Source organism: Osmerus eperlanus, chromosome 22, assembly GCF_963692335.1.
Source record: "Osmerus eperlanus chromosome 22, fOsmEpe2.1, whole genome shotgun sequence".
Lineage (NCBI taxonomy): Eukaryota > Metazoa > Chordata > Actinopteri > Osmeriformes > Osmeridae > Osmerus > Osmerus eperlanus.
Window position 1 is genome coordinate 12,680,159 of NC_085039.1, and position 18,977 is coordinate 12,699,135.

General features: G+C 52.5%; 2 protein-coding genes across 5 annotated transcripts in view; both read left to right on the plus strand.

The window, feature by feature from the left end:
• LOC134009088 (monocyte to macrophage differentiation factor 2-like) overlaps positions 1 to 1,312 on the plus strand; it is a 7,266-nt gene extending 5,954 nt beyond the window's left edge. For both annotated transcript variants that reach the window (XM_062448775.1, XM_062448776.1), the window contains exon 7: positions 1 to 1,312. This exon is cut by the window's left edge and continues 1,831 nt beyond it. The gene's annotated coding sequence lies outside the window, so the exon portion shown is untranslated.
• Positions 1,313 to 1,552: 240 nt separating this feature from the next.
• radil (Ras association and DIL domains) lies at positions 1,553 to 18,807 on the plus strand. Of its 3 annotated transcripts, none has more exons than XM_062448682.1 (21): positions 1,553 to 2,138; positions 2,934 to 3,037; positions 3,714 to 3,828; positions 3,915 to 4,419; positions 6,359 to 6,493; positions 7,073 to 7,179; positions 7,507 to 7,692; positions 7,879 to 8,575; positions 8,759 to 8,886; positions 9,254 to 9,291; positions 9,495 to 9,646; positions 9,980 to 10,092; positions 10,617 to 10,727; positions 10,810 to 10,933; positions 12,563 to 12,735; positions 13,461 to 13,614; positions 14,756 to 15,006; positions 16,385 to 16,673; positions 17,277 to 17,392; positions 17,825 to 17,964; positions 18,125 to 18,807. In XM_062448682.1, exons 3-21 carry the CDS (start codon positions 3,745 to 3,747, stop codon positions 18,222 to 18,224), a joined length of 3,603 nt encoding a protein of 1,200 aa, XP_062304666.1. In that variant the 5' UTR covers positions 1,553 to 2,138; positions 2,934 to 3,037; positions 3,714 to 3,744; the 3' UTR covers positions 18,225 to 18,807. The 3 variants fall into 3 exon arrangements, with proteins under 3 accessions (XP_062304666.1, XP_062304664.1, XP_062304667.1); XM_062448680.1 differs by having other exon boundaries at positions 1,553 to 2,069; XM_062448683.1 differs by lacking the exon at positions 6,359 to 6,493 and having other exon boundaries at positions 1,554 to 2,069; positions 18,125 to 18,806.
• The last annotated feature ends 170 nt before the right edge of the window (positions 18,808 to 18,977 follow it).

Below are 18,977 nucleotides of genomic sequence, written 5' to 3' on the forward strand. Positions count from 1 at the left end.
TGTTTCTCTGATGCTGGTTTTTCTCTTCAGCATCTTTGCAGACGTGTCCACAGGGGGACAGGCTCCAACTGTCTGAGCCGCGCACCGATAGGCTACTGTGAAACATCTTTGTTCTGATTGGTCGTACGCATTTTGAAAATGTAAAGAGTCAAACTCACTGGTGCCTAAGCAACGCAGTGAAACACACCGTCACACACACACCGACACACACAAACACCATCACACACACACATTGACACACACACGCACTGTCACACACACATCGACACACACTGACACACACACACACACACCGTCACACAGACACGTACGGTGTTGTGAGAACAGCTGTCCCTGTCCTGACAGCATTGTGACATCACACCAAGTTTTTATGTCGCTAATGTTTGTTGCCAGGGTGGTTAAAAGTGTTACACCATAGCTCCGCTCCTGAGGTGCTGCGTTGGGCTGCACAAAAGAATAAAACAATCAAACCTGCCACAGAGAACACTTGTTTTCTCTGCCACCACCGCCCAGACACGGCACACCTGGGTGGGTTTTAAAAAAAGCTACTTCTTGGATTTTTCAAAGACTTCAGGTGCGCTTGATTTAACTGTCAGCCTCCAATGCTGCCACACTGCCTCACATCCTGCAGGTGGGCGGGTTCCCTTCCAGAGTGTCCCTCTCAGTCTCCCTGAGGGGCGAGGGGGCAGGGGGAGGGGCAAGGGGCGAGGGGGGCAGCTGGAATGAGACTCGCCCTGCGCGTGTTTTCTGTGAGAGAGAAGAGGACGTCGCCTGACGGCCTAACGGTCTCAGTTAGGTTAACCCTAACCCTAAGAGGCCCTAACCCTAACCCTCTTTTCTATCCCACACTTAGTATTTGAACCTTTGACCTTTGTACGACCTTTGTGTGACCTCCGTGTGACCCTTCTCTCAGTGTTCTAACGTTCCGTGATGCTGTGAAGCTTTTCCTTTGCGTCGTCTTTAGAGATGTTTTATCTCTTTGTTCTGCTCCTCCCTCCTCCCACTTACTCCTCCCCCCTCTCCCTCCCCCACCCCCCCCCTCGCTCCTCCCCCACCCCCCCTCGCTCCTCCCCCTCCCATACCCCCCCTCGCTCCTCCCCCCTCCCCCACCCCCCCTCGCTCCTCCCCCTCCCATACCAACCCCTCGCTCCTCCCCCCTCTCCCTCCCATACCCCCCCTCCCATCTTCCCCTCCATGAGTGTAGCTTGCTGACTATCTCAGATCGTGACTGGTGCTTAGTGATGGTACTGCTGACTGTGTCTGTATTTTATATATGTTGCTGTTTTAATAAAAACACAACTTTTATAACTGATATGCTTGTTGCTGTTTATCTGATTAATGTTTTCGTGACGGTGTCAGGAACACCAGATCTGCGGCTGCAGTAACCGTAACTAGCCATCAGAGAGCGCTGTCGGCCGTGTCCGGTCAATAGCGGAGACGGGATTGAACGCTCAAGTCAATCTCGTGTCTGTTCTGATTGGCGAATCACTCTCCTGTCTGTTGGAAGCGTTTTGTATAACCGCCGGTGTCTTTCTTCGTATTCTGTTCTTGATGTAGATGATTGTGGGATCAGAAGAGGGTGGTGTACATTTGGGGGATCTTATTATTCTGCTCGCCTCACCCAAAAAAGCGCAGGCGGCTCCACCTGCATAGTTGTCGTGCCGCGCGTGCCCGCCACGCGGAGTCTGTATCCACACTTTGCGCATCAGCAGGTGCACTCAGCCCTTACCGACAAGAACCGGCTGTGGTCCTCGTGTGTTTCCGTCACAGGTCGGTTCGCCGTTGTGGATCGGAATGCAGTTGCCGGAGGCAGAGCAACCGGGAGGACTGTGAGTGGAGACGCGCATATAGAACAGGTTAATAAACACGTTTCACTGTAGCAGCGCTTGACAACGAAGTTCACGGGTGACTGAACGACGCCGGGACGCGCTAAACGGCTCTATAAGCAGGTGATATTACCGTTACTTATCCCGGGGGGTTCTCCAGACAGACGGCATCCCGGGTTTCCCAGAGCTATGGAGCCACGCACTGCAGACAGCGGGAGGAGAGAATCGGTAACGCGATAGCAGGTAGCTACACCTCCGACATAGCGCTGTCGCTTGCACGAGCCCAACAATGACGTGAAATATAAACTGGAGGTTTGTCTGAACAGACTGAGTACATTGTGATAGAGGGTTATATTACATGGACCCGTCTGGTAAACATTGTGTTTTTTGTCACATGTTGAAGATACGGGGCGGCAACGCACGCTCACATCGGTGCAGTGATAAGGTAGTATTCAGAAACGGAAGGTTTTTTTTTCTGACTGAAGACGGTTCTCCAGACACGGACAGACTTCAGACTCTCCCGGGGGCTGGTCTCGAGCGGGGCTCGCGTGCACAGCCGTCTCATTAGCGGATTAATTCTTAAGGCTTTAGCTCGTGCCTTTTGTTGGTCTGGCGGTTGCTATTGGCGACCAAACTGCGCAAACTAGCCACAAGTAGCCGGTGATCTGAGATAGTTGTAAACATAGGTTGAAAACGTACAGCATCTCGCCGTAACGGTACCGGTGTGTGTATTCTAACCGGGTGAAGCCTAATTCTGACCTTGAGTAGGCTAAATCTAAACGAGAACGTCTTTAAGCGTCTCTGAGGAGCCTCGAGACAAAGGCTCTGCGCGCTACATTTCTCTCTACCTAGGTCTCTCGAGACCAGAGGACAGTCCCGTTACCCGGTACAGAGACCTGACGTCCAGTTTGATGTCCCGCGCCCAGACGCGGTTCACGGGAGGGGCCGTTAGAACGGGGTTGAGTTAACAGCCGCCAAATGGGTGATTAGGGATTAGCGGGTATTTAATATGGTCACGTGATCCCTGCTCAAGGAACTTACACACACAGAAACGAAGCAGCCAGTGTCAGCAAAGTCTGAATGTGTGTGTGTGTGTGTGTGTGTCAGTGTAAGCAGAGACAGAGTGGCTAGAGGAGGGTGTGACCTTCATCCCCCCTGCCCTGACCCCTGAACCCTGACGCATGCACTGGAGACACCTCTGCAGCACCCAGGTATCAAAACACACACGCACACACTTACACACACACACACACACACATACACACACACAAACACGCTACCGGTTCGTGTGTTTTAACTCTGTATGCGTGTTACCTCTGTGTGTGTGTTACTCTGTGTGTGTGTTACTCTGTGTGTGTGTTACTCTGTGTGTGTGTGTGTGTTACTCTGTGTGTGTGTTACTCTGTGTGTGTGTGTTACTCTGTGTGTGTGTTACTCTGTGTGTGTGTGTGTTACTCTGTGTGTGTGTTACTCTGTGTGTGTGTGTTACTCTGTTTGTGTGTGTGTGTGTTACTCTGTGTGTGTGTGTGTGTTACTCTGTGTGTGTGTTACTCTGTGTGTGTTACTCTGTGTGTGTGTTACTCTGTGTGTGTGTGTGTGTTACTCTGTTTGTGTGTGTGTGTGTTACTCTGTGTGTGTGTTACTCTGTGTGTGTGTGTGTGTGTTACTCTGTGTGTGTGTGTGTGTTACTCTGTGTGTGTGTGTGTGTTACTCTGTGTGTGTGTGTGTGTGTGTTACTCTGTGTGTGTGTGTGTGTTACTCTGTGTGTGTGTTACTCTGTGTGTGTGTGTGTGTGTGTTACTCTGTGTGTGTGTTACTCTGTGTGTGTGTGTGTGTGTTACTCTGTGTGTGTGTGTGTGTTACTCTGTGTGTGTGTGTGTGTGTCAGGTCACCAGAGTGTGGGTCTCCTGTTAGCAGCATGTTCTACGGCTCCTCCTCCGGGGCCAGCATGTCCCTCCCTTCCAAGAGCCGGCTGAAACGCCAGAGCAGAACCTTCACCCAGGTACACACACACACACACACAGCCCAGACACACACACACACACACTCTCACACACTACACACAGGTAACCCCTCTCCTCCCCCCAGGTTCTCTACCGGACGTTGAGTTACCGTGACCGTGCCCCGGTGGAGCACACCTCCAGAGAGCGCCGCTCTGTCACCGAGCCCCCCGACCGCCCGGCCGACGACCCCTCAGAGCTGTCCACCCAGAGCTCCGCCCCCGGCGTGCTCAAGATCTTCGGGGACGCCGTCTGTCCCGGCGCCAATTACAAGTCTGTCCTGGCCACGCCCACCTCCAGTGCCCGCGAGCTGGTGAAGGAGGCGCTGGACCGCTACTCCCTCAACAAGGCCCACGCACACGCCTACGTGCTCTGCGATGTGATTGGGCTTCTGGAGGGCGGGGCCGGGGAGGGCGAGACGGAGGGTCCGGGGTGGCGTGCAGAGTGCCTGCGGGCCCTAGGGGACACAGAGAAGCCTCTCCTACTGCAGCAGCTGTGGAGGCCTCGCGAGGGTCACGCCCGCAGGTTCGAGCTGAGGAGCAGGGCGGAGGTGGAGGAGCTCAACGCCAAGGACAAGGACACGGTCACCGCTGGTGAGCACACACACTGCACACACACTGTACACACACTGCACACACACTGTACACACACTGCACACACACTGTACACACACTGCACACACGCTGTACACACACTGCACACACACTGTACACACACTGCACACACGCTGTACACACACTGCACACATACTGTACACACACTGTACACACACTGTACACACGCTGTACACACACTGTACACACACTGTACACACGCTGTACACACACTGTACACACGCTGTACACACACTGCACACACACTGTACACACTGCACACACACTGTACACACACTGCACACATACTGTACACACACTGTACACACACTGTACACACGCTGTACACACACTGTACACACACTGTACACACGCTGTACACACACTGTACACACGCTGTACACACACTGTACACACGCTGTACACACTGTACACACGCTGTACACACACTGTACACATCACACTCTGCATACACACACTACATACACTTACACACTCTAATTCACACACACATAAAGCTGCTGGTCTATAATTCTTCTTCACTTGTCAAACTCAGCAGAAACACACTCGTTAGTGGGGAGTGTGTGTGTGTTTTTGGAGTGTGTGTGTGTTTGGAGTGTGTGTTTGGAGTGTGTGTGTGTTTGGAGTGTGTATGTGTTTGGAATGTGTGTGTGAGTTAATAGTAGGATAGAACAGCTATAATCATTGTTAACTTCTACAGAAGTGTTTTGAGCTGACAGTGTTATATATATCCTATAGCTGGCCTCTCTCTCTCTCTCTCTCTCTCTCTCTCTCTCTCTCTCTCTCTCTCTCTCTCTCTCTCTCTCTCCCTCTGTGTCCCTACCTCATTCTTTCTCTCTGTCACTTCTTCACATTTTATAAGCACACACAGACACACACAGACACACACAGACACACACAGACAGACACAGACACACACAGACACACACAGACACACACAGACACACACAGACAGACACAGACACACACAGACACACACAGACACACACAGACAGACACACACAGACACACACAGACACAGACACACACACACACACACAGACAGACAGACACACACACCTGTCTTCTTCATGTGTGTGTGATCTGCTGAGCTCAGTGTTTCCTGTTGGGGGGAGGGGGGCGGGGTTTTAAGTGCAGCAGAGACGCGTGGTTGGCCGGTCGATTGATTGATTGAAAGCTGAAGCCAGTGAGAGAGTCTGAGGATTTTATGAATGAAGGAGTGTTCTAGGATCTTGGTTCTGTGAGACCAGAACCTTATACGATCCAGAACATGCCACTGTTGCCATGGTTATGAAGGACTGACTGTCTCTCTCTCCTTCCTCTCCTTGCTTTCTTACCCTCAATTTCTCTCTCTCTCTCTCTCTCTCTCTCTCTCTGTCTCTGTCTCTGTCTCTGTCTCTGTCTGTCAGTCTCCATCTGAGTCTGGTACAAATAATTTTGTAGGCTTGACACCTGCATTGCAGGTGTGTGTAGATGTGTGTGTGTGTGTAGATGTGTGTGTGTGTGTGTACTCAAGGGTGATAAATTAGAATCATGGACTGACCTTTACATGGAATTAATGTTCTGATTGATGACAAGTGTGACATTTAGATACACACACACACAATAACCACACCACACACACTAACACGCCTACACAAACCGCACTAACACACACTAACACACACTAACACACATTAATGGCACTAACATGAACACACACTAACATCACCCTCATCCTAACCCTCTCTCCTCAGTTTCACAGTGTTCAGAGAAATACTGTGTGTGTGTGTTTATTGTATGTGTGTGTGCGCGTGTATTGTACGTGTATACGTGTGTGTATTGTACTTGTGTGTGTATTGTACTTGTGTGCCTGTGTGCGCGTATATTGTACTTGTGTGTGTGTGTGGCGCCTGCCCCCTCTGCCCCCCTGCTACAGTTGGGTCTAAGACCCCTCCCTTCCTGGCTGCTCTGATTGGTCGGTCCGGGCTGGGCAGGCTCCGTAGCTCTCCTCCTCGCTCCCGATTGGCTCAGACCCACTGTGGCTCCGCCTCTGCCACGCCCACCTCCAAAGGTAGGGGTGTCTGTCACCCTCCCATCGCCATGGAGACCACCTGTGCCCATCGCTATGGAGATCGCCTGTAGCTGCCCCCCTCCTTTCCAAGCCCATATCAATACCATGATGTGAGAGTCATACAATGTGTGTGTTTGGTGTGTGTGTGTTTGGTGTGTGTGTTTGGTGTGTGTGTGTGTGCGGCCCTCGTGCCTTATGTGTCTCACGTCCATGTGTCCATCAGACAGCAGCTCAGCACGCTGGCTTGGAGTCGTTTGGTTTGCATGACTCACCTGACTCACCTGATTCTGCTTGTCTTACTGTAACCAGTCAATCCTGAATCAAATCAATCTGATTCAACTCTGACTCAGTTGCTTCATCACACCGTGTCTTGTCTGCCCCCTCCTCCCCTCCCCCTCCTCCCCTTCTCCTCCCCTCCCCCTCCTCCCCTTCTCCTCCCCTCCTCCCCTCCTCCCCTCCCCCTCCTCCTCCCCCTCCTCCCCTTCCCCTCCCCCTCCTCCCCTCCCCCTCCTCCTCCCCCTACTCCCCTCCCCCTCCTCCCCTCCTACCCTTCCCCTCCTCCTCCCCCTCCTCCCCCAGACATCAACGCCCAGGCCCGTAAGCTCCAGAGGAACAGGGCTAAGGGAACTCTGCCCCGCGCCGGCTCCTCTCTGTGCCGCAGCCTCAGCGAGACCAGCCTCAACCAGGTGGGGGCGCTGCCACGTCCTGCTAGCCCTACCCTGCGGCCAGCAGCTGCAACCATAGAGCTAGCAGCCACAGAGCTAGCAGCCACAGAGCTAGCAGCCACAGAGCTAGCAGCCACAGAGCTAGTAGCCACAGAGCTAGCAGCCACAGAGCTAGCAGCTAGCTTTAAGAATAGAAACAGCCATGGAGATTCTGTTAGCCAGCAGCTAGCTAGAACATTAGAAACAGCCGTTGACAGCTACTGTAAAATGTGTTAACTACATGAAGTCAGATTGAAGCCACCGTTCATGTACCATAACCTACTTCCTGCCTCTCTGTGATTGGTCCAGCTGGGAACAGGGGAGGAGCCTAAGCGGTACTACTCCACCCTGCCCGGGCCCCTGAGGTCCCGCGGGGGGAGGGAGGGGGGGGTTCCGGCTCGGAAGAAGGAGGAGGGGAGTCAGGGGGGAGGAGGGGTGAGACTTTCTCTCTACCAGTCCCCTCACTTGCTGCTGCTACAGGGCTTCAACAAGCAGGTGAGTGCTTCACAGTACTTCACACCATATTTAACACCACAGTATCATCAATATATTATGTAAATATTGTATAGTATTGAAAAAAATACATATTCCGTTGTTGGTGTAGCTGCTGAACTGCTGCAACTATATATGTTGCTGTATATGTATATGCAGTATATATGAGTATATAGTGCTGTGCTGCAGGACTGCCTGGTGTACCTGCTGAACAGGGAGCAGCACACTGTGGGGCAGGAGACCCCGTCAGCACGGCCTAACATCAGCCTGTCCTCCCCGGACATCCTGCCCCTGCACTGCCTCCTGCGTCGCATCCCCGCCCCGGCAACCTCCTCCGCTGCCTCCCGGTGTCGTGGCAACGCCTCCAGCCCGCCCCCCGTCTCCGAGGAGCGTTTCTGCGTGGCGGCGGAGCCCGTGCCGCAGGCGGCCGTGATGGTGAACTTCTCACGGTGCGAGCGCTCCACCCCGCTGAGGCACGGCGACCTGCTGGCCTTCGGAGCGCACTACATCTTCCTGTACAAGGACCCTGCGGGGGCCAAGCCCCTCCCCGCCCAGACGCTGACCCGCCTGCGCTCCCTGGGCCAGCTGTACGACACCGGGGGGGCGGGGGGCGAGGGGGCCGGAGAGGGGGGCGGGGATGGGGGGGTCTGTAGGATGTGCGGGTCTGTGTTGAAGGACAAGGCTGCTGGCCCCGCTCCTCGACGCAGCTTCAAGCCCCACCTGGTGAAGGCCCGAGGGGCGGGGCCTGGTGGGGCAGGGGCGGGGCCTGGTGGGGCAGGGGCGGGGCCTGGCGGGGCGGGGCAGAAGAGGCGTCTGCAGCTGGAGTATGAGCAGGCTCATGAAGACGCTCTGCTCAGCAGGATCATGACCCTGATAGAACCTGGAGGTGAGGGATCTACTGGGATCTACTGGGATCTACTGGGATCTACTGGGATCTACTGGGCTAATGTACGTTGTTGACTTCACCTGCTCTAACTTTTCCACCTGCTCTGTGTGTGTGTATATGTGTGTGTGTGTATGTATGTGTGTGTATGTGTGTGTGCATGTGTGTGTGTGTGTGTGTGTCCAGGTGACGACCACAAGCTGACCCCAGCCTACCTGCTGTGTCTGGTCCTGCAACACTCTGCCTCCTCCTTCCCAGGGTGCTTTGGGAAGCTGCTACTGAAGATAGCACGTCGGGTCCAGACCGTCGCCTGGGTGGGTGTGGGGGGGGGGGTCTGTGTGATCGTGTTCTGGAAGCTTCTGTTCAGGTTCTAGAATCACCTGTAGCTCCCATGTTCCGTCCACTGAAGATGACATCACCAGGGTGGAAGTAGGTCAGATAGTGAGTGTGTGTATGTGTGTGTGTATGTGTGTGTGTGTATGTGTGTGTGTGTGTGTGTGTGTGTATGTGTGTGTGTGTGTTAGTAGTATCTCTCTCTGATCTGTCTGGTGAGAGCGACTGGTGTTAAGATCTTCCTACGCACAACGTAAAAGTTTAATGAGCTTCTAATTCCACTGTGTGTGTGTGTTTGTGTGTGTGTGTGTGTGTGTGTGCGTTTGTGTGTGTTTGTGTGTCTTACAGGAGAAGACAAAGGAGCTGGCACAGAAGCAAGCTCAGCAGTATGTATCACATTCTGCCTTGTAGTGTAGTGTGTGTTGATGTGTGTGTGTGTGTGTGTTGATGTGTGTGTGTGTGTGTGTTGATGTGTGTGTGTGTGTTGATGTGTGTTGATGTCTGTGTTGATGTGTGTGGGTTGATGTGTGTGTGTGTTGATGTGTGTGTGTGTGTGTGTGTTGATGTGTGTGTTGATGTGTGTGTACAGTCAGGACCCAGCCTCCCTGGCCCTGCTCTCCATCTCTGACCTGCTCCCAGACCTTCAGGTCATTTTCTTCTGGATGTCCAACTCCATCGAGCTGCTCTACTTCATCCAGCAGAGAGTCCCCACATACACGCACACCATGGAGACCCCCACAGGTACACACACACACCATGGAGACCCCCACAGGTACACACACACACCATGGAGACCCCCACAGGTACACACACACACCATGGAGACCCCCACAGGTATACACACCACACTCCCAATGATGAGTTTTCTTGGTTGAAAAGTAATTATTCACTGTGACAGAGAAGTTCTAATGCTGCAGTACTCTCTCTCTCTCTCTCTCTCTCTATATATATATATATATCTTTGTCTCTCTCTCTCTGTCTCTCTGTCTCTCTATGTATCTCTCTCTCCCTCTATCTCTGTCTCTCTCTGTATGGATGGATGGAGGTTTTAACGTAGTATGTCTTCCCCTCCAGGTTCCAAAGAGTCGTTGCTGTCGGCAACCATCTCGGCCAATGAGGAGGCCATGACGATCTTGGAAGAGGTGATCATGTACACCTTCCAGCAATGCGTGTACTACATCACCAAGGTAACCACACCATTCCCATGGCAACCTCCTAGCGCTGGAGCCTAATCTCTATGGAAACGTGTGTGTGTGTGTGTTACATTTAGTCATTTAACTCATTTAACTCTGTTAACTCATTACATGTTGCATAGGTAGGTTGTCCAGTGTGTGTGTATGTGCGTGTGTGTGCGTGTATATGTGGGTATTTGAGTGTGCGTGTGTGTATATATGTATATAAATGTGTGCGTGTGTATATATATGTATATGTATATAAATGTGTGCGTGTGTATATAAATGTGTGTGTGTGTATATAAATGTGTGTGTGTGTATATAAATGTGTATGTGTGCATGTGTATATAAATGTGTGTGTGTATATAAATGTGTGTGTGTGTATATAAATGTATGTGTGTATATAAATGTGTGTGTGTGTGTATATAAATGTGTGTGTGTGTATATAAATGTATGTGTGTATATAAATGTGTGTGTGTGTGTATATAAATGTGTATGTGTGTGTGTGCATATAAATGTGTGTGTGTGTGTGTGTGTAGTCTCTGTACGTTGTCCTCCCAGGGCTGCTGGAGTGTAACCCGTTCCCAGACAGCAGCTCGGAGCCCTGGAGAGGGTCCAGCTGTCCTGAGCCTGTCCACAGGGTCCTGCAGGTACACACTCACACACACTCACACACACTCATATTCATGATCACATTCACATAGCTCTCAACTCCCCCTGTCCTCTCCCCAGGTGTTCCAGTACTGCCAGGACCTTCTCCAGGGCTACCAGGTGCACCCAGAGATCCAGGCCCAGATGTTCTCCTATCTCTTCTTCTTCTCCAACGTGTCGCTCTTCAACCAGCTGATGGACAAAGGTCAGACACACACACACACACAGGGACACACACAGGGACACACACACACACACAGGGACACACACACTCTATCCCATTAAACCTCCCCTGGGACAACACTGATGCACACCACTTTGTGTGTGTGTGTGATTTGCATCCTGTCAGCATTTTGCGGAGAGTGACTCGTGCCTCCCATTTGTCCTTGTGTGAAGGGAGGGAGGGGTGAAGGAATGAAGGGGTGAAGGAATGAAGGGGTGAAGGGAGGGAGGGGTGAAGGGAGGGAGGGGTGAAGGGATGGAGGGGTGAAGGAATGGAGGGGTGAAGGAATGGAGGGGTGAAGGGAGGGAGGGGTGAAGGAATGGAGGGGTGAAGGAATGGAGGGGTGAAGGGAGGGAGGGGTGAAGGAATGGAGGGGTGAAGGGAGGGGTGAAGGGAGGGAGGGGTGAAGGAATGGAGGGGTGAAGGAATGGAGGGGTGAAGGGATGGAGGGGTGAAGGGAGGGAGGGGTGAAGGAATGGAGGGGTGTGGAGAGAAGCGGTTTAGAATGGCCTTCCTAATAGACCTGTTTACCTGTAGGCAGACAACATCTACAGCCCTCTCTGTAGCACAGACACTCACACACACACACACACACACTCACACACTCACATACACACACTCACACACACTCACACACACGCACACTCACACACACAGCCATATGTCTTCATTAGGCAGTTAGACAACAGATTTCTCCTGTCCTCTAAAGGTTATCTCTCCTCCTCTCCTCCTCTCTTCTTCTCCTTCTCTACTCTAATCTTCAATATAGATCAATGTAAAAGAGAGCATAGAGAGAAAGAGAGAAATTAAAAAAAAACCTTTTTCACTTTTCTATGACCTCTCTCTCTTTCATCTCCCTCTCTCTCCCTCTCATCTCTCATCTCTCCTCTCCCTCTCTCTCTCTATGTTTCTCTCTCTTACTTCCTCTTTTTCTCTCTCTCTCTCTCTCTCTCTCTCTCTCTCTCTCTCTCTCTCTCTCTCTCTCTCTCTCTCTCTCTCTCTCTCTCTCTCTCTCCAAATGGAGAGAGAGAGAGAGAGACAGAAGGCAAGAGAGAGATGCCAGTCAGTAGGACAGGTGGTGACATCACCACTAAGCAGATTAGAGTGGGGGTTAGGGTTAGGGTTAGGGTTAGAGTTAGGGGGTCCTGTTGCTTTAAGGTGTGTGTGGCTGGGAGGATCACACACACACACTTGAAGATTTCGGAATGAGATTTAACCCACTTTGCCACAGGTTGTGTGTGTGTGTGTGTGCATTATTGCACCTCTTTGAGGGGGTTAAGTACTGTCATGTTTGTCTATGCTGCACAAGATTACTGTTTTCCCACACCTAATCCTATTAGTGTGTGTTTGTGTGCATTTATATCTATGTATATTTCTATGTGTATGTGTCTGTGTATTTATATCTATGTGTGTATGTGTGTGTGTGTATGTGCGTGTGTTTGTTTGTGTGTATGTGTGTGTAAGTGTATGTATGTATGTGTGTATATGTGTGTGTATGTGTGTCTGCATGTGTGTATGTGCGTGTGTGTGTTTGTGTGTGTGTATGTGTGTGTAAGTGAATGTATGTGTGTATGTGTGTGTGTGTGTATGTGTGTATGTGTGTGTGTGTAGGCCCCTCTCGAGGCTGGTTCCAGCGCTCCAGGGTTCTCCAGATACAGGCGTGTGTACGGATGGTTCTAGAATGGGCCAGGAAGGCAGGGCTGAGGCACCTGGCTGAGAAGTTCTTCACCAAGTTCAACAGTGCTGTTAGCATCCTGGCCACACCCCCCCAGCAGCTCACACAGGTAACACACACCTGAACACACACACCTGGACACACACACCTGAACACACACCTGAACACACACACCTGGACACACACACCTGGACACACACACCTGAACACACACCTGAACACACACACCTGGACACACACACCTGGACACACACCTGAACACACACCTGAACACACACACCTGGATACACTTAATTCTACTGACTGAAGTGGGTCAGTAACTCACTCAAGGCCGTAGCCATGGAGTCAACGTAATTTTATGATATTTTCGGACAGCGTGCGTGGTTGCCTGTTGTAGCATAGCACATTTATATTTGTATTTATATTTTTATATCAATATATTGGGGGGACATTTTGACCAGATTTGAATGTCAGGTGGAATGTGTGAATGTCCCCCCAATATATATTCTGATTACGGCCTTGAACTCACTTAACTAACTCACTAAATGCATGTGTGTGTGCATGTGTGTGTGTGCGTGTGTGTGTGTGTGTGTTCGTGTGTGTGTGTGTGTGTGCGTGTGTGTGTGTGTGTGTGTGCGTGTGTGTGTTCGTGTGTGCGTGTGTGTGTGCGTGTGTGTGTGTGTGTGTGTGCGTGTGTGTGTTCGTGTGTGTGTGTGTGTGTGCGTGCGTGTGTGTGCGTGTGTGTGCGTGTGCGTGTGCGTGCGTGTGTGTGTGTGTGTGCGTGTGCGTGTGCGTGTGTGTGTGTGTGTGTGGTGTGTGTGTGTGTGTGTGTAGCGGAGCTGGAGGACTCTGAGTGGGGAGCACCCGTGTCTGAAGCCAGTGCAGCTGCAGAGAGTGCTGACTCAGTACCAGCAGGCAGCAGAGATACCAGGACCCATCCCAGCCTGGCAGCCCTGCAGTGAACAGGAGGCCTGCCTCTATAGGACAGGTGAGGCCTGCCTCTATAGGACAGGTGAGGTCTGCCTCTATAGGACAGGTGAGGCCTGCCTCTATAGGACAGGTGAGGCCTGCCTCTATAGGACAGGTGAGGTCTGCCTCTACCGGACAGGTGAGGTCTGCCTCTATAGGACAGGTGAGGTTTACCTCTATAGGACAGGTGAGGTCTGCCTCTATAGGACAGGTGAGGCCTGCCTCTATAGGACAGGTGAGGTCTGCCTCTATAGGACAGGTGACGCCTGCCTCTATAGGACAGGTGAGGTCTGCCTCTACAGGACAGGTGAGGTCTGCCTCTATAGGACAGGTGAGGTTTACCTCTATAGGACAGGTGAGGTCTGCCTCTGTAGGACAGGTGACGTCTGCCTCTATAGGACAGGTGAGGTCTGCCTCTATAAGACAGGTGAGGCCTGCCTCTATAGGACAGGTGAGGTCTGCCTCTACCGGACAGGTGAGGTCTGCCTCTATAGGACAGGTGAGGTTTACCTCTATAGGACAGGTGAGGTCTGCCTCTATAGGACAGGTGAGGCCTGCCTCTATAGGACAGGTGAGGTCTGCCTCTATAGGACAGGTGAGGCCTGCCTCTATAGGACAGGTGAGGTCTGCCTCTACAGGACAGGTGAGGTCTGCCTCTATAGGACAGGTGAGGTTTACCTCTATAGGACAGGTGAGGTCTGCCTCTGTAGGACAGGTGACGTTTGCCTCTATAGGACAGGTGAGGTCTGCCTCTATAGGACAGGTGAGGTCTGCCTCTACAGGACAGGTGAGGTTATGCCTGTATAGGACAGGTGACGTCTGCCTCTATAGGACAGGTGAGGTCTGCCTCTACAGGACAGGTGAGGTCTGCCTCTATAGGACAGGTGACGTCTGCCTCTATAGGACAGGTGAGGTGTGCCTCTATAGGACAGGTGACGTCTGCCTCTACAGGACAGGTGAGGTTATGCCTCTATAGGACAGGTGAGGTCTGCCTCTACAGGACAGGTGAGGTCTGCCTCTATAGGACAGGTGAGGTCTGCCTCTACAGGACAGGTGAGGTCTGCCTCTACAGGACAGGTGAGGTCTGCCTCTATAGGACATATTTTAATGTCTAAACATACAATAAGTGTGTTTGTTCCCATCCCTGTGTGTGTGTGTAGTGGACCTGCTGGAGAGCTTTGAGAACCACCCCCCCATCATGCTGCCCAGCGGGGGCTTCAGGGTGGACCTGGACCACCCCTCCATAGATGACAACATCTACCGCCAGCTGCTCTACGTCCGGCACTTCCTCTGGGGGCTGCGCTCCAAGACACACACACACCCCGCCACGCACAACAACAACACACACAACAACACACACAACAACACACACACCGGGAGCAGCTGCACCGCAGAGTGGCAGGAGGCACAGGTTAGTGACACACACACACACACACAGGTTAGTGACACACACACACACACACACACAGGTTAGTGACACACACACACACACACACACACAGGTTAGTGACACACACACACACAGGTTAGTGACACACACACACAGGTTAGTGACACACACACACAGGTTAGTGACACACGCACACACAGGTTAGTGACACACACACACACACACATACAGGTTAGTGACACACACACACATACAGGTTAGTGACACACACACACACATATATATACACACACACACACATACACCACACACACCTACACACACACACACATATACAGATACTCACCCAAACACATCTACAAACACACATCTACAGACACACACACATACAGGTACACACAAACTAATACACCCAGTCATACACACAGGTTGTGGTTCTAGACATGGTTAAACCAAGCTTAAGGAGATTAGTCTTCAGGTTCATTAGTGAGGATGGCTGGCAGGGTACTAATCCCTCTAGTGTTACTGCAGGTTTACACACACACACACATACATCCTCAAACACACACACTCATACACTCCCCCCCCCCCCCACACACACTCATACACTCCTCCCCCCCCACACACACTCATACACTCCCCCCCCCCCACACACACACACACTCATACACTCCCCCCCCCCCCACACACACACACTCATACACTCCCCCCCCCCCCACACACACACACTCATACACTCCCCCCCCCCACACACACACACTCATACACTCCCCCCCCCCCCCCACACACACACTCATACACTCCCCCCCCCCCACACACACACACTCATACACTCCCCCCCCCCCCCACACACACACACTCATACACTCCCCCCCCCCCCCACACACACACACTCATACACTCCCCCCCCCCCCCACACACACACACTCATACACTCCCCCCCCCCCCCACACACACACACTCATACACTCCCCCCCCCCCCACACACACACACTCATACACTCCCCCCCCCCCCCCACACACACACTCATACACTCCCCCCCCCCCCACACACACACACTCATACACTCCCCCCCCCCCCACACACACACACTCATACACTCCCCCCCCCCCCCCCCACACACACACTCATACACTCCCCCCCCCCCCACACACACACACTCATACACTCCCCCCCCCCCCCACACACACACACTCATACACTCCCCCCCCCCCCCACACACACACACTCATACACTCCCCCCCCCCCCACACACACACACTCATACACTCCCCCCCCCCCCCCACACACACACACTCATACACTCCCCCCCCCCCCCCACACACACACAGAAACCCTTATGGGGGGGTGGTGGTGTCTAACAGTCCAGAGTGTAACTCAGTACCCCCCCCCCCCCAGCTGGACCCCCCTCACAGCAGCCCTCGGCCCGGGGGGGCAGGGGGGGAGGACAGGGGGAGGGACAGACTGCCCGGCCAATCACACAACATACTGAGGAAGAACGGCCCTGCCCCCCAGATGAGACCGGCCAATCCCGACCCCTCCTGTCTGTTGACTCCACCCAACACCCCTCTGTACCCCGAGGGGGGCGGGCCTGGGCCTGGCCCCGCCCCCCAGACCAACGGCTGCTGCAGGGGTGTGAACTCTGACCCCTGCAAGACCAACGGCCTGGTCCCCAACGGCCTGGAAGGTACGCAAACACCCCGTGTTACCATGGCAGCGCAAAGGCACATATTACCATAGCAACCCCTTCTTGGTAACACCAACGTTCTGTGCTGAAGTTGTGAAATGTTGCATAGAAAGTTTACAGATGAGGACCTTGTTGGATATTGTTTCATCCCAGCTGTCTGTTCCCATCATGCACTGTGTCTGTTCCCAGCATGCACTGTGTCTGTTCCCAGCATGCACTCTGTCTGTTCCCAGCATGCACTGTGCTGCCTCCTAGTGGCTGTGTCTGTTCCCAGCATGCACTGTGCTGCCTCCTAGTGGCTGTGTCTGTTCCCAGCATGCACTGTGCTGTGTGTCTGGTACTGCAGGTGTTTACCTCAGCCTACTTCTAGAGCCTGCTATACGAAGCAGGGTTTGGGGTTAGTGAGGTCACTTCAGCTGTAGTTAACTGAAGCCAGCTAAAGATATCCTGGGTATGTTGAACCTGCTTTGTAGTACAGGTTCCCGGTGTGTGTGAAGTTTGTTTGCCTGTGTGCATGTGTATAGCATTGTCATTAGTAGAGAGGGTATGTGTGTTAGTAACCCTGTAGCGAGACCTTGTGTGTGTGTGTGTGTTCTTCTCCAGGGAGTGTTAGTGGGTGTGAATTCCCCTCCCTCTCTGATGAAGGTGTGTGTGTGGTGTTTGTAGTGGAACTCAGCAAAGGACCTTTCGGCTTGGGCATGGGACTCATAGATGGACTGGTGAGTGGAGCACACACACACACTCTCCCCTCATCCCTCTCCCCTCTTCTCTCCTCACCTCCTCTTTCTCCTCTCCCCTTTCCTCCCTTCCTCTCATCCTTCTCCCCTCTCATCCCTCTTTCCTCTCCTCCTCCAGTACACCCCTCTCATCCCTCTCTCCTCTCCTCCTCCAGTACACCCCTCTCATCCCTCTCTCCTCTCCTCCTCCAGCACACCCCTCTCATCCCTCTCTCCTCACCTCCTCCAGTACGCCCCTCTCATCCCTCTCTCCTCTCCTCCTCCAGTACACCCCTCTCATCCCTCTCTCCTCTCCTCCTCCAGTACGCCCCTCTCATCCTTCTCTCCTCTCCTCCTCCAGCACACCCCTCTCATCCCTCTCTCCTCTCCTTCTCCAGTACGCCCCTCTCATCCCTCTCTCCTCTCCTCCTCCAGCACACCCCCCTGAATGCTCCTGGTATCTACATCAGGACGTTGATTCCGGACGGGCCCGCTGCGTCTGACGGTAGACTCCGCATCGGGGACCGGATCCTGGCCGTTAATGGGACCAGCCTGATTGGAGCGGACTACCAGAGGTGTGGCGCTGATGAAGATGATGGTGGTGATGTGGATGATGGTGGTGATGTTGGTGGCGATTTTGTGATTGATCTGTTGTCAACCTTCAGGAAGTCTCTCCACTCTGCTGACCCCTTAATGCCTCCTCTCTCTTTCCTCTTCCTGCCTCCCCTCCCCCAGTGCCGTGGATCTGATTCGTCTGGGTGGAGGTCGTCTGAGGTTCCTGGTGGCCAAGTCAGATCTGGAGGTGTCTGAGAAGATCAGCGCCTCCTCCTGCTAATACCACTGCTTGTCCTCCTCCTCCACCTAATAATGCTCCTCCACCTCCTCCTTTTCCTCCTCGGGGCAGAGCTGAGAACCCAAAGATCTCCGCCCCTGATGCCCTCCAGGAGAGGATGTGAAGATGGAGGAAGGACAGAGTTGTGAAACCAAGAGGGGGGAAGGAGGGAAGGACGGACACAGAAAGATCAGGAAGGATGGAGGAAGAAGGTGGAGGTCATGACCGTGGTCCCGGTAGTAAAGCACAGTAGATGTTTTTTCCTCTGGTCTCTCTCTCTGTGTGGCCCTCTGGCCCTCCTCATGAACATGGAGGATGAGGAGACCAGGGTAGATCGTAGGGAACTAGCACACAGTCTGTCTCAGGTTGGCTGGTGTATGACCCCAGTATGACCTCTGTGTATATTCATTTGTACATATAACCGATTTACACTTTGGCATAATGTATGTACGTGTTCGGAGGACTCAAAAAACTCGGTCGAATCGGTGAGCGTTTCTATGCCAGGGTATGTGATGACTTGTGCTTGGTGGATTGTTCCATGTTTGACTTGTGATTGGTGGATTGTTCCATGTTTGTTAAAAGTTCTGAGAAATAAAGACTTGAGGAAACCATGGCAACTGTCAGTCTCTCTATCTGATCCCCATCATGTGATCAAATATATTATATATATTATTTATTACACATATAACATATCAAATAACTAACTATATTATTTATTACACATATAACATATCAAATAACTAACTATATTATTTA